The sequence below is a fragment of the Dromiciops gliroides genome, chromosome 1 (assembly GCF_019393635.1).
Source record: "Dromiciops gliroides isolate mDroGli1 chromosome 1, mDroGli1.pri, whole genome shotgun sequence".
NCBI classification, from domain to species: Eukaryota; Metazoa; Chordata; class Mammalia; order Microbiotheria; family Microbiotheriidae; genus Dromiciops; species Dromiciops gliroides.
Genome location: NC_057861.1, coordinates 483177554 through 483193268, shown reverse-complemented (window position 1 = coordinate 483193268; position 15715 = coordinate 483177554). Strand labels below are relative to the sequence as shown.

The 15715-nt window shown below is 36.2% G+C and overlaps 1 protein-coding gene across 1 annotated transcript in view; it reads right to left on the bottom strand.

Annotated features, from left to right (window-relative positions):
- TMEFF1 (transmembrane protein with EGF like and two follistatin like domains 1) overlaps positions 1-15715 on the bottom strand; it is a 145185-nt gene that overhangs the window by 40459 nt on the left and 89011 nt on the right. Inside the window, exon 5 of the mRNA XM_043975419.1 lies at positions 5459-5555. Coding sequence (XP_043831354.1) covers positions 5459-5555 — 97 coding nt within the window. The remainder of the gene's footprint in view (positions 1-5458; positions 5556-15715) is intronic.

Sequence of the window (15715 nt, the reverse complement as noted above, 5' to 3'; positions counted from 1 at the left end):
TTTCTAGAAATCAATTTGGAATTATGTAAATAAAGTGGCTAAAATGTCCATATCCCTCAACACAGAGAGGCAAATACCCCAAGGAGGTCATTGACTAAAAGAAAGATTCCATGTACAAGAAAATATTTATATTAGCATTTTTGTGGCAGCAAAGAACTAAAAATAAAGCAGATGCCTATTGATTAGGAATGGTTAAACAAAATGAGGTACATGAATGTAATAGAATATTACTGTGATATAAAAAATTACAAATATAGAGAAACACGTTAAGATTTTCATGAACTAAAGCAGGACCAAGAAAACAAATATGCACAATGATTATAACAATGGAAATGTAAAGAAAAATCACAAAACCATAAAAAAATGAATTCTGAAAAATTATAAAGAATGAGATTGGTCCTAAAGAAGAGATATGAGAAGACATCTCCTCCCACTCCTTTGCAAAGCTATGGGGTCCATGAGTGTGGAACACTGCATATAAAATCAAATTTTTTGATGTATTGATTAATTTTGCTGATTTTCCCCCCTCCTTTTTAAAAAAAAAATTTAAAGATATCAAAGAAAATTTTTTTGGTTTTGGTTTTTTGGGGGTTTTTTTGGGGGGTGAGACAATTGGGGTTAAGTGACTTGCCCAGGGTCACACAGCTGGTAAGTACAAGTGTCTGAGGACAGATTTGAACTCAGGTCCTCCTGAATCCAGGACCAGTGCTTTATCCATTGCGCCACCTAGCTGCCCCCTCAAAGACGTATTTAAAAAAAAAAAAAGACATTTACAGAGCAATAAAACACAGGTACAAAACAAATACATTCAAGGTCCAGAGGAACTAGAAACAATGGAGTTATTGGAGAAAGTTTGTATGTCAAAAACTAAAATAATATAAATGAAAATGCTGAATAGTGTTCCTAAATGTTGAGTTGTGTTAATTAGTTTTGCTTTACTTTTTTTTCTTTATTATAAAGGAAAGCTTAATGACTGTGGGAGGATGAATGTGAGGGGATATCCAGAAATGACCATGAGGTAAGAAGAAAAGACATCGATAAAACTTATTTAGAAAAAAAGAGGAGGGGACATTAGGGATTAATTAATTAGGAAGGCTTCAAAATGAAGATGAGTTAGGAAAGAGGGGAGCTACAATTTGACAGAGAGGAAGGGGAGGAGTATTTAGGCAGGAGGCTAGCATGACAAAAGTCAAAAGATGATAGTAATAGATAAAAGAATCTTAAATTTGGAAAGGTCCTTAAAGTCAATGTAATTCTGAATCCTTTCCTCACTGTCATCATCTATACACTAAACACACACACATACATCCTTGGTGAAAACACTTTTTAGGAATAAATGGTTAATATCTCATTTGCGCCTAAGATTTTATTCTCTGAATCTGTTTGTGCTTCTGTATATATTTAACCACACCAGACCCTAGGAAATGGAAAACAACAATAACAGCAATAACTTTGTACCACTGATGCCCAATATTTGAAACTATAGATACTTTTAGCAAAATGTGTTGCTTCTGGCTGACAGCTATGCTTGGGTATCACCTCTTTACTAACTGTTTTACAAGCACAAGGCAATAAGATATAGTGGGGGGGAAAATGACTGAATTTAAAGCCAGGAGATATGTATGACTCGGCTCTGCTGTTTGCTAATTGTATGTGACCTTTGTAAAATGAGTAGGTTACCTTTCTAAGGTCCTGTCTAGCTCTAAATCCTTTACATCCTATACACCTAAATCACCAGAAAAGGAAAAGACAGCATGTACTCTCTCATGATTTCTTTTTTCTCACTCTCTCCTGGTCTATCTTCCTGGAATAACACATTATCTCCTCACTGAACTGAAAAGATCCAATTTGGGATTATATCCCATTTCAGCCCACCTTAATAGCCATGACCTATATTTACCAAAGTGAAATTTCTAGTTCAAAAAGTGTTCTGCACTAGGATTTTTACCAAATGTCATTTTAAAATTAATTTAATAATTATAATTATTTTGGTTTTGGCTAATTACCACCATTCCCTCTGACCAGTTTATTTGAAATATTTATTAAATGATATCTCAGCAAATTTTTTGTTATAAATCAGAAATTGAAATAATTTTGATGCAGAAGTCTCATTCCAATCACTCAGATTGAACTATGTTAATATCCCACTAGGACTGACACTGAAATAGCCATTTAGCAGAATAAAATGTGAATCTGAAACACATGCAGCAGGGGGCAGCTAGATGGCACAGTGGATAAAGCACTGGCCCTGGATTCAGAAGGACCTGAGTTCAAATGTGACCTCAGACATTTGACACTAGCTGTGTGACCCTGGGCAAGTCACTTAACCACTTAACCCTCATTGCCCGGAAGGAAGGAAAGAAAGAAAGGAAGGAAGGAAGAAAGGAAGGAAGAAAGAAGAATGCACTACCAAATGTCTATATTAATGAAAATTATGTTCCAAAATTTCATCAAAAAGGAAGGTGAAGCAGATTGATAAGAAAAATGCGAAGAAAGCAAGAAACCCATTAAAATTGAAGAACAATATGAAAATAGGGCTAAACAACCAGATGTAGACCATTTAATAAGACATTAATGGTAAGTTGGGAAATAGGGGAGAGAACCCCTTGCTACTTTGTTAATAAGTATGCTGGGAATTTTTATGGGAAATAGCATTCTTTCATAGAGAGGGATTAATGATAGACTTTAAGAACAGTAAAATAAAAAAGCCAGTGTTGAGGCTGGTAGGTGGTATAATGGATAGATATACACCTACACACATACACACAAATAAAAACAGAAAACACAGTGAAAAAAACTTTTAAGAATAAATGGGTTAATATCTCATTTGTGCCTAAGATTTTATTCTCTGGGTATATTTGTAGCTGTATATATTTATGGACTTGATGTCACAAAGACCAGAGTTCAAATCCTGCCTCAGATAAATTTTTGTTTTGTTTTGTTTTGTTTTTTGTGGGGCAATGGGGGTCAAGTGACTTGCTCAAGGTCACACAGCTAGTAAGTGCCAAATGTCTGAGGCTGGATTTGAACTCAGGTACTCCTGAATCCAAGGCCAGTGCTTTATCCACTGTGCCACCTAGTTGCCCCCTGCCTCAGATAAATTATTATTGACCTTGGGCTATGTTTGTGACCTACCCAGAGCAGATACTGCACCTAGTGGTAAATAGGACACCATGAGAAGAGAAAGGACAATGAAGTCATATCATACCAGCGGTGTGAGTGCCCTGAGCATGTGTATTCCTTGCCTGTGCACCTTATATTTTCCCCCACTGATGCTGTATGTATTTGTGGGAAAATATATCCAGGATTACAGAGATAATCTTTTTTGGCTATTCTTTTTTTTTTTTTTTTTTGGTGAGGCAATTGGGGTTAAGTGACTTGCCCAGGGTCACACAGCTAGTAAGTGGTGGCTACTCTTAGTAGTATGTTATCTTAGTAAATTCCTTTGTTTTGAGCTAATTGTGTATCCTGGCTGACTGTTAAAGGTAATCACCCTGGTGGGTACTCATGAGCCCTCATCAGTATTAGGAGTGTGGGCACACAGAATACCCCAGAACCTGCAAGTGGTTTTCCCCCTGAGGTCTCAACCTGCAAATCTGTGAGTACTATGTTAGGCAGGTAGCCCAGCTACACTAGAGGGTCTTTGTCCAGGTTATATTTGGGTGCCCTGTGCATTCACTACCAGGTGAAGGGATTTTCTTATCTAACGCTTTCCTTCATGGATGCCCTAATATTGCAGGAATCCAGGAAAGAAAAATTAAATTTTTTTCCAGTGTCCCAAAGAGGGTACTACATGAAAAATTCATTTTTTGGAGCTAAGAATAACAAAGTTGAATTTTATTTTTTAACATCTTTGTTCCTAGTTATCTTTATGGACAATTTGTAGGATGCTCTAAAGCAATGATCCTAGTAAGTAAAGCTTTTTCTTGATGTGATACAAAACATATCTATAAAAACCATTTAAGCATGTCTTTGAATTCTCGGCATCTAAATAACAGGTGATGGATCAGTGATTTTTGTCAGCATATGGAGCCATTGATCTGGGAATTCCCCGTGCCAACAGAGATTACAATGCCTCTAGGACTTTGTAGATAAATCTTAGGGAGCTGTGCAAAGTACATGGAGGTTAAATGACTTTTCCAGGGTCACACATGTAGTAACTATTAGCGATAGGATATGTATGATGGTCTTCTTGACTCCAGCCCCAGAACTCAACATACTAGGACACATTACCTCCATATCTAAAGGGTAAATAAACAGGAATCAATGATTACAGTGATCCTCAATTTAAACTTATTTCCTCTGCCCATCCCCATTTTTTTCCTTTTGCCCAGATTTTAACCTAATTTTTAAGGCTGGAAGATAAATCCAATTTCCCCAAATGTTCTAAAACTCCCAGATAGGGATAGTAGGAGGCTAAGCTTCAAAACATCCACCAGTTCTCCTTTTCAATTAAATGAGGGGTACTTTGCTACAGAATACATAATTTTTGTCTGTTTATAGTTATTACCATACCAGAAAAATTCCTATGGATTTCTTTTTATATAAAACAAAATTATATTTCAAATATAAAATTTTTTAAAGTAGAAAATCAATGATTCTATGCATTTTTAATATGCTTCTAAGTTCATTTTGAATGGCATAATCTGAACTCTCTGGATTTGTTACAATACCTGCTGAGGCAGGAGAGTTTGTTATCTTTTTTCTAATGCAATAGCCAAGGTAGGTAGGGTATTAGTGAAATCTATCCTGCTGCCATCGTAGTCGTTCTCAGACACTTACTAGCTGTGTGACCCTGGGCAAGTCACTTAACCCCAATTGCCTTAAACATCTGGGGCCATCTTCAGTCTTCCTGATATATATCTTGCCACTGGACCCAGATGCCTCTGGAGGAGAGAGTGAACTTGGTGACCTTGTACAGCCCTCCCTCACTTAAATCCAATTCAGTACAAGTCATGATATCACCTCAATGTAATGGTCCTCTGAGAATGAAGGACATACATACGTATATACACATACATACATACTTCCCCGTGCTTTATTAACTGAAGGCTAACTGTGTATTAATCTGACAGTGAAATTTAAATAAGAAGCTGTGGATTCTAGTTTATTTTTAAAAAAAAAACAGGGGCAGCTAGATGGCGCAGTGGATAGAGTACCGGCCCTGGAGTCAGGAGTACCTGAGTTCAAATCCAGCCTCAGACACTTAACACTTACTAGCTGTGTGACCCTGGGCAAGTCACTTAACTCCAAAATGCCCCGCCAAAAAAAAAAAAAGGGGAAAAAAAAAACAAATAAAATTAGGAGAAATGTAAGCAAAATAAATACAGAAAGTACACATAAAATATTCACAACCAGGTAGTGATACTTCCCAAAGTATAATAAAGGTTTTCTAAGAATATTTTTTCTTTGTCTTCCTCTTAAAAGCAAGATGGTCCATTTCTCTCGGTCAACTCACCCAACATTTTCTGCATCTTCATCACACTCAGCTTTGTATTTGCAAGGTCCACACTTGGAATGTTTCCTGTGAACTTCTGTTCCTGACCCTTCTTCCTCTGTTTAAAGAGAAAAATTGCATCTTCAAACAAAAATCGCCCTCTTTTCTGTTATACTTTATATCAGCTCTTCCCAGTGCTGTGTCTCTAAAATCTCTGTATCAGAATTCTACAAAACACCTTCCTCTTCCTCCCTCCTTCCCCTCATCTTGTTTTCAATTCTACAAATGTCAGTGCTCTCTGTACAATGCGTTCTTTGAGAGGTAAAGATGAACTGGTACTGTCGGCCTGATCCCTTTAGCCAGACACACACTGGAGCAATGACAACATTTGCAAGGACGTTTGCTGAACATTTATCGTTAATGTTCATATTATTGTACATTACATGTGGCTTTTAAAATGTCTGGTAATGGAAGTAGTAGAGAAAGGCTGCCCTTTCACTGGGGCATTGCAGTCCCCACCCCACCCCCCACCCCCATGGCATATCCTAAATCTAAAGCTACTGAAGGGCTTTAGGTCTGAGCCAACATGAAGCCAATCAGGTTGCTCTCAAAATAGTCTGAAGGGGCATCTCTGGTCTAGTAAACAAGTTTCTGGAACTCCCAAACCTTTCAAGGATTTTAGGTTGAACAAAGGAATCTTAGAGGGAAGCACATTTTGTACAATAAAAAGAACACTGAATATGCAGGAAGGAGGCCTGAATTCAAATATTTTCTCTGACACAAGTGTGACCTTAGACAAATCATTTAACTTCTCTGTATCTGTTTCTTATCCTATAAAAAGGAATAACAATACTCACACTACCTCCCACATAGATTTGCTATGAAGAAATTGCTTTGTAAACCTTAATAAATGTGAGTTATAAGAATTATTATTGTTGGGGCAGCTAGGAGGCACAGTGGATAGAGCACCAACCCTGGAGTCAGGAGTACCTGAGTTCAAATCTGACCTCAGACACTTGACACTTACTAGCTGTGTGACCCTGGGCAAGTCACTTAATCCCAATTGCCTTCCTTATGTTAAAAATCTGCCTCTTTATAGCTTTCATTCATTAGTTTTAGTTTTGTTCCTTGACACAAGATACATTTTGCTGTTTTCTCTGTCAATTCTTCAAATATTCAAAGAAAGTAATCTCATCTTCCAACCCTCTTCCCCCCAAACAAATAAATCTTCTCCTCTTCAGTCTAAATGTCCCTGCTTCCTTCAAGTTATCTTCATGTGACATAGTTTCCAGATCCTTTGCCAATCTGGTCACAATCCCAATGAAAATGTAACAATTGGAACTAAATGCAAACGTGGTCTGACCAGTACAGAATATGTCAGAGATTGTTACTTCCCTTATCCTGGACACGACACATCATTTAGTGCTGGGGGTTTTTGGCAACCATATTACACTATTGGCTCATATCAACTTTGCAATCAACCAGAATTCTTATGTTTTTTTCACATGAATTGTGGTTAAGCAAGGGACTCCCTACATGTTATAATTGTGCAGTTGGTTTTTTTAAAAAAAAGTAAGTGCAAATTAAAAAATTTTTTCATCTTGTTAGTTCTGTTCCTTTCCATTGTCCTTTGGTTTACCCTCACCCTTAATTCTTCAGAGGCTGTTGGTATCCTACAATATTATTATTACAGAAGATCTTTATAGCTAGTCCTAGTTCCTTTCCTGAATTAGAACAGTCCCAGATGACTAACTGCCTAGAGGGTATTTTTATATGGATGATGATCTACAACTCAATTTGTCCAAAACAGAACTATTATCTTTCCCTATATACCACCCTTTTTTTCATGTCAGACTTATTATTTCACTGGGATGTGGAAACTCTGCCCCACCCCCGACTGTTGCAAATTGGCAATTTGCCTCTAATATAGTGTCAGAGTTGCTTAGAACATTGAGAACTGAATTGATGTGCAAATGGTCACTGAAAAACTCAATCCTCAAAGGATCTTTGATCTCATCCATTAGAAGCTCTCACCAGCAATTCAGTTCATAACCCATCTTTCCCTGATCCTCCAGTGAGACTTTTGGCCAAGCCCTCCTATAAGGTGGCTATCATATTCGTTCAATGTGATACAAGCCTTCCTCTCTTGCTCCTTACATCAGAGGAGTACTAGTTAATCACTCTGGTTACCCAGGGTTACCAAGATAGTTGTTTTTGTTCATCCTTCATTCTCAAAGAGGACCAAAGACATCAGCAGGGGAATTTCTTGACCTGCAAGTGAACTGGATTTAAGTGAAGCAGAGCTGTGCAAAGTCAGCCTCACTCTCCCCTCCAGAGTCATGGAAATCCAGTATATGTAAGAGGAAAGATTTTAACTCATGTCTTACCAACTCTAAGGCTATCATTTTATCTATCCATCCATCCACTGCCTTTTACTATCACGATAACGTTACTATATTTAACCTTACTAGTTATGAGCAAGAAATTCTCCTCCAGTTGTTCAGGTGATCTATACTTTTGCCATGGAGGTTTATAATTTTCTTTATAAATATCGTGGTGGGGGGAGGGGATCGGCACCTAGGTGGCACAGTGGATAAAGCACTGGCCTTGGATTCAGGAGGACCTGAGTTCTAATCCGGCCTCAGACACTTGACACTTACTAGCTGTGTGACTCTGGGCAAGTCACTTAACCCTCATTGCCCCCACAAAAATAAATAAATAACATAACATAACATATCTTAATAAATACCCAAATGATTCATTTTATTGACATTTGTACAAAAGGAATCTTTTCTCCCCATGATTTCTTCTAGCAGTTTCTTAAAATTGGCATATAGAATATGATTAATTTTTGTGTGTTTATTATCTCTTTTTTATCTTTGTTTTCATTGATCTCCTTGGATTGCCAAAGGCACGTACTCATGTCTTTTGGTTAAGACATATGCACAGGGCACTCCTGGGGATAAAATTTCCTGTAAAATGGAGATCATTTACCACCCTGTATGTAACTTAGTCTTAATTCCTTGGAGAACTGAGAGGTTAAGTGACTTCCTAGGGTTCCCCAACCAGTATGTGTCAGAGGTGTGCCCTGAGCTCAGGTGTTCCTGACTCTGAGGACATTGTTCTGTCTATTACACCATGCTGCATGCTATGTTTTACATGCTAAAGTGTTCTTTTAATTTCTTCCTCGTAGATGCTTCTCTTTCTAAGATGCAGTTTTTCACAACTTATTGTTAATTATTGAAATTTCTAATACTACTTCAAACAGAATTGGTTAACTGTGGGTATCTCTGTCTTGTCTTGATTTTAAGGCAGGGAATGTCTTTTGCTTCTTTTTGTATCTCCAATACTTAGCACAGTGCCTGGCATATACTAGGTGCTTAATAAATGATGATTGATGGACAGATTGATCTGAATTGGAATGCCTCCATTGCAAATGATGTTTGGTCTTGGTTTGGCTCTTGCTTCTCTCATTATCTTAAGAATCTCTCTAATTCTATTATTTTTGAGATACTATTTTCTAAAAATCACAAATTTTTATTAAGTGCTTTTTTCTCATCTGTTGATAAAGTCATATTTTTGTGATTTTTATTGGTGAAATGGGTTATATTGATCCTTTTACTAACTAATATTAAATTATTATTTAATTTCTGGCCATGTCTTACTTGATCAGTGTTAAGACAGTATGGTATAATGGAAAGAAAACTCCTGGGAGTCAGGAGAAAACATGGAACACATTTGACCTCTGAAACTAGTTGTATGACCTTGGCCAAGTCATTTATTAGCCAGATGAGTGGCATGATGAATAACACTGGTCCTGGAATAAGAAAGACCCGAGTTCAAATCTAGCCTCAGAAATTTTCTAGTCATGTGACCATGGGCAAGTCACTTAACTTCTGTTTAACCTCAGTTTCCTCATCTGTAAAATGGGAATAATAATCGCATCTACCTCCCAGATTTAGCATGAGGATTAAATAAGATACTAAGTGTAAAGTGCTTAGCACAATGTCTGGAGCATACTAAGCACTATATAAATGTTAAATATTATTATTGTTGTTGTTTTTCTTCTTCTTCTTCTTCTTCTTCTTCATCATCATCAAAGTGCTCTGAGCCTGAGTCTTTCCATTTGTAAAATAAGGACGGTCCTGACTGAACAGGGTTCTTGTGAGGATCAAATGTGCTAATGTATACAAAACACCATATGTCAGCTATTATTGCTGTATTCTGTTTGCTACGGTTTTATTTAAGATTTTTGCATCTATATTTATGAGCCTATAATTTCCTATTTAAATGTTGTCTTTGTCTGGTTTTGGAATAATTATTACATTTGTCACATAAAAAGAATTGTACAGAATGCCATCATTTCCTATGTTTAGAAACACTGTAGAATGAAGGAACTATTTGTCCCAAGAACATTACACACATTTCTCCTATGAACTCATCTGGCCAAGATAATGTGGGGGGAAAGGAGTAATAATTTTACATCATACCATAATGCATAGAGTGCCTCACCCGAATTTAGGGAGACCTCAATATCAAACCTGGCTCACATAATTATTTGATCATAGGAAGATCACTTAATCTCTGGGAGCCTCAGTTTCTTTACTTGTACAATGTATTCTATCTGCACTTGTGAAGCAACTAGTACCTTTACTACCTACTGTGAAAGATTTCTATGAGAAAAAGACATGTCTAGGGAGCAGCTAGGTGGCTCAGTGGATAGAGTACCGGTCCTGGATTCAGGAGGACCTGAGTTCAAATCCAGCCTCAGACACTTGACACTTACTAGCTGTGTGACCCTAGGCAAGTCACTTAACCCTCATTGCCCTGCCCTAAAAGAGAGAGAGAGAGAGAGATCTAAACATAAGGCACTCGTAAATATGGATTATTGTTAATTCTTCCTTTAAAATCATTCTATCCACGTTGTCTATTTCTTATTGAAATGGTATGAGTATTTTATATTTTTGTAAATAATCATTCATTTCGTTTAGCTTCTCTAAGTTATGGATATATTCCTCTGTGAATGTTTTAGGGGGCCAGGTAGATTTTTAAAAATTATTTTTGTAGAATTAAGAAGCAGTTTGGCCATGTTGCGGGCCACAATTCCAGTACAGTAGACCAGTCTGTGTGGGACAATCTGTAATGGTAGCCTCTCAGTTAGGGAGGAAGCATATGTAAGAAGTGGGTCACTTAGTTTGTTGGGTTTTTTGGTCTGTTTTTTTTGTCTGTTTGTTTGGGTTTTTTGCTGGGCAATTGGGGTTAAGTGACTTGCCTAGGATCACACAGCTAGAAAGTGTTAAGTGTCTGAGGCCAGATTTGAACTCAGGTCCTCCTGAATCCAGGGCCAGTACTCTATCCACTGCGCCACCTAGCTGCCCCGAAGTGGATCACTTAGAATGAGTCAGTTACCATGAGGTAACTAACCATGAGGTACTAAGCAAAAGCTAAGAAGAGGGAAGTATGTCTAAGATGTCAGAACAGGTCAGCAATGTAGTGGCAAAGGTATCCAAGGGTCTGAGGTTAGGCAAGAGTTCAAGAAATTGGGTATCCCAATAGGTACGAGGTTGTACAAAGAGAATGACAGACAAGTGGATCTGCTGACTGTGATGACTAATAGAGCCATTATATGCAGTGATGTCTTCAACTTCTCTGCTGGTCTGGACAAGCTTCAGCTAGAGATAGTTCCTGGGCACTGCTAGAATTCCCTGTATGAAAAAAAGCTTTATTTTTACAGGAGGGACCACCTGATTGATGGTTTTATATCTTTTATTTCAGTCTTACTTTCCTTTCTCTTAATTAATTTTAGTAATTTATGTTTTCTCTCATTTTGAAAAATTAGTTATCAATTTTTATTACTTTCTAAGAAACTAACTCTTGATTTTATCAGCCCAATTGGTTTTTTTAATTATTCCACGTCTGTTCTTATTTTAATGGTTTCTTTTTTTCCTATTTTTCTTTGCTCTATTTCTTTGGTCTTTTTATATAGTCTTTTTTTTCTGGTGGAGTAATGAGGATTAAGTGACTTGCCCAGGGTCACACAGCTAGTACATGTCAAGTGTCTGAGGCTGGATTTGAACTCAGGTCCTCTTGAATCCAGGGCTGGTGCTTTATCACTGCACCACCTGGCTGCCCCCTTTTTATATAGTCTTATGACATATGTCTTGGCTCAGCCTGACTGTTGTTGTAAGCTGTAAGTGGAATGTATTGAGAATAAATCACAATCTGGCCAAGGAAGTTTACCTAAAAGGATGATAGAGGAAAGAGCACTAATAAGAGGTATCAAAGGGAGAGTCACTTTAGAGCACTACCAATACCAAGTCTTTTTTTTTTTTTTTGGTATTTTGGTACCTGGTACTTTGTCAGAATTGCACATATGTGTGTAGGCATGTATATGAAACACACACCTATACATATACACACAGAAAGAGAAATCATAGTTCTAGGATCTGATCTAAAGCTGGAAGAGATCTTTAAAAAGACCAAAAATAATAAGAATAAGTGTTTCTTATTTGCCTATGCTTATCATCTAAATTTCTTTATCTTGTCTTATTGTAATAGCTTATATTGCCAAACCTACATCAAATAATACTAATAACAATAGATATCATTTCTTTTCCACTGATCTAACTGGAAAGGTTTCTAGTATTTTTCTATCTCAAATAACGCTAGGTCTTGGTTTTAGATAGATACTTTTTAAAAAATAAAAGGGTATATATTTGGTTGAAATTTTTCTTGCATCTATTAATATAATAATATGATTTTATTATCAATATAGTCTGTTGTTTTTATAATATTCTTAATGCCAAACCAACTCTGCTTCATTCCTGAATCCAGCCTGGTTATATAATATTTACAATGTGTTGCTGTAGCCTTTTTGCTATTATTTTACTAACTATTATTGTACAATATTTATTAGAGAATGAATATTTATCAATAATTTTTGTCCTGTGCTTTATCTCTCCCTGAGTATTTTGGCATTAGGACCATATTTGTCTCATAGAAGTTTCATAGCATGCCTTCTTTCTCTATTTTTGCAAAAAGAAAAAAATGTATACTGGAATAAACTATTCTTTCAATGTCTGATACAATTCACTTATAAATTAATTTGGGCTCGGATTTTTTTTTAATAGCTCATTTATAGTTTATTCAATTTCCCTGAGTTTGAGGACATATTTCTTATTTCTTTAATTTATATTTTTGTAGGAATCCATCCATTCCACTGATCAGTTTTATTGGCATATAATTGGGTTAAGTAATTCTAACAACTTCCTTTATATCTTTTTCATAACTTGTGGATATTCCTTTTTCTTTTCTTATTTGGTTAATTAGGTTTCTCCTCTTTTTATCAAATAAATAACTTGCTTATTTAAAAAAATAGGTTCCTAGTTTAATTTATCAATTCAGTGAATTTGCATCCTTCTTTATTTCTTCTTTGATTTTTCTGGAATTTATATGTGTTTAAATTGGTTTTTTAGTCTCTCTTGCTTTCCTAGGTTGTTTTTTTTAGTTGCATAACCAGTTCTTTGATTTGTTCTCTCTTTTTGTTGAAAAAAGTCCTTAGAGATATAAATGTTCCCTTAATGACTGCTTTGGCTTCCTCCCAAAAGTTCTGGCATGTTGTCTCACTTTTCTGATTTTTTTCTTTGATCTATACAATTAGAATGTTATGATTTTTGCCTCCATTTATGTTGGAATCCTTTCTTCAAATACTCTTTGTTGATTATATTTTTTGTTGAGTTGTGGTCAATAAGGGATATGTTTAACATTTATGCTTCTGTGTGTGTGTGTGTGTGTGTGTGTGTGTATGTGTTTAATGTTTGAGTACATGGTTGATTTTTGTAAAGGAACTAAGCAAAGCTAAGAAATATAAAAATTCTTTTAAAATCCCATTTAATCATCAAAAGAGATTTCATCTTTAATGTTTCTAAAATTATAGTCAGGTCCTTAATCTCTATCTTTTTTTAAAACTATTTTTGTCTGAGTGTGAGAGGAGCATCCAGAGGTTCCTAGCTATTGATGCTTTTGCTGTTTATTGTTCCCTGTAGCTCAGTTAGTTTTTTCCTCTGATTACTCAAATTCCATGCCATTCCTTGCATACATATTAAGTGATGAGAATGCATTATCTATGGTTCTTTTAAGCATAATGTAGTTTCCCTTTTTCTCTTTTAACCATGTCTATTTTTACTGTTGCCTTTTCTGAAATCAAGATTACCACTTGCATTTTTTTAGATTTACCTGAGAAATAATAAATTCTGCTTTAACCCTTCATTTTAATTGCATCTGAATCTGTATGTTTCAAGTGGGTTTCTTATAAATAACATATTTCTAACTCAATCTGATGCCTTTCTCTATCCTATGGATGAGCAGTCCATTCTATTCACATTCATGATTGTTAATCAGTCTTTTCCCTCTACCAAAGCCTCACTTTTTCTTCTCTTTGCTGCCTCTCCTTCTTTACAAAGAAAAATTAAGTTGGAGGAAAGAAACAGAATGGAATCCACATGCGTAATGTATAATTGGAATGGTCTGTTCCATGACTCTAAACCTCCTCTCTTCAACCAGTCCAGATCTCGATCATTGGCTTTTAGCCTTTTATTCATACCCCCTCATTTGTTCCTCATGTCAACCCTGGGAGCTGGGTGCTATTATTACCCCCATTTTACAGTTAAGGAAACTGAGGCAAACAGAAGCTAAGTGATTTGTTCAAGGTCAAGTTAACAAGTATCTGAGGCCAAACTGGAACTCAGGTCTTTTTGATTCCAGGCCCAGCACTCAATCCACTGTCACCTGGCATTCACCTAGAATGTACATATTCTGCATGTGCACAAAACATAACAAAGAACTTCCCACAAACTAGTCAAAATAGATGACAACTACTCACTTATCCAAATGGATACAGAAGGAGCCTAAAATTATCTCCAATAATTATTGGGTCACAGGAAGAAACTGAAGACCATAGTGATACTTATGTTTTTCTCACTGTTGCCCACTGATGGAACCCAGAAGAGAAAAATTAGCAGCAGCAGAGATGTCACTTTATTTGCCCAAGAATTGCTGGGCCCCATTTGCTTTTTAAGTCCATTTCACCCACTCAAGGCTTAAAAGCTTCACCTGGTAGTCACAGTGTAGGCTGAGTTCACTGTATTTCTCATTTTCATTCCTGGTAATTTATTTATTATTTGTTTGAGCTATAATATTTTGATAGAGGGTATTGAAAGCCCCTATAGTTATTCAAGGTTGTGGAGTGGATAGAGCACTGGGCTTAGAATCAAGAAGGCTCATCGTCATGAATTCAAATCCAGCCTCAAACATTAGCCATATAACCCTAGGCAAGTCACTTAACCCTTTTACCTTAGTTCCTCATCTATAAAATGGGCTGGAGAAAGAAATGGCAAATGACTCCAGTATCTTTGCCAAGAAAAACCCAAAAGAAGTCATAAAGAGTCAGACATGACTGAAATTACTCAACAACAGTTATTCAAACTATATGTATTTCAAGTGGCACTGATATTAACTTTTCTCTTATGTATTTTATTTCTATGATAGTGAAATTTATAAATTTAATATTACTACATTTTTGTCTTTTATGGCTCACATTCACATATTACTCTACTCATATTCTTATTTGTTCCTCACAACTTCTGTGAGGCTGATGGGGCAATCACTATAATTCCCATTTAGAGATGAGGAAAGTCAAACTCAAGAAGTTGAAGTGACTCATGGTTGTCTAGTGAGTAAATGATAGAGTCAAGAATCGTTCTCAAATCTTCTTTCTTTAAGTCTAATACATTCTGCCATACTATGTTTACCCTCTTAAAAATCTAGTCTCTATTAAATGGTGATGAATTTAAGAGACTAGAGCTTTATGAATATTCTTATCTAGGCCAAAAAAAAATCCCACAAAGTCCTCAGCTCACCTAGAAAATTCCCACAAAGGAATTAGTTAACTGGGGGAAAAGTCTTTACAGCAAACTCCTCTGATAAAATATATATCCAAAATACACATCTCAATATATCCAAATATATAATAACAAGCACAATTCCTCAACAGATGAATGGGCAAAGCATATGAACAAGTAACTCTCAAAGAAGAAAGGCAAGCTATCAACAACCATATGAAAACTGCTCCAGATCACTAAAGATAAGAGAAATGCAAAATAAAACAACCCTAAGGTTCTACCTCACATTCATTAAGTTGGGAAATATGAGAATAAAGAGGAGACGATGCTTGTTAGAGAGACTCGTGAAGAAAGGCACACTAAAGCCCTGCTGCTAGAG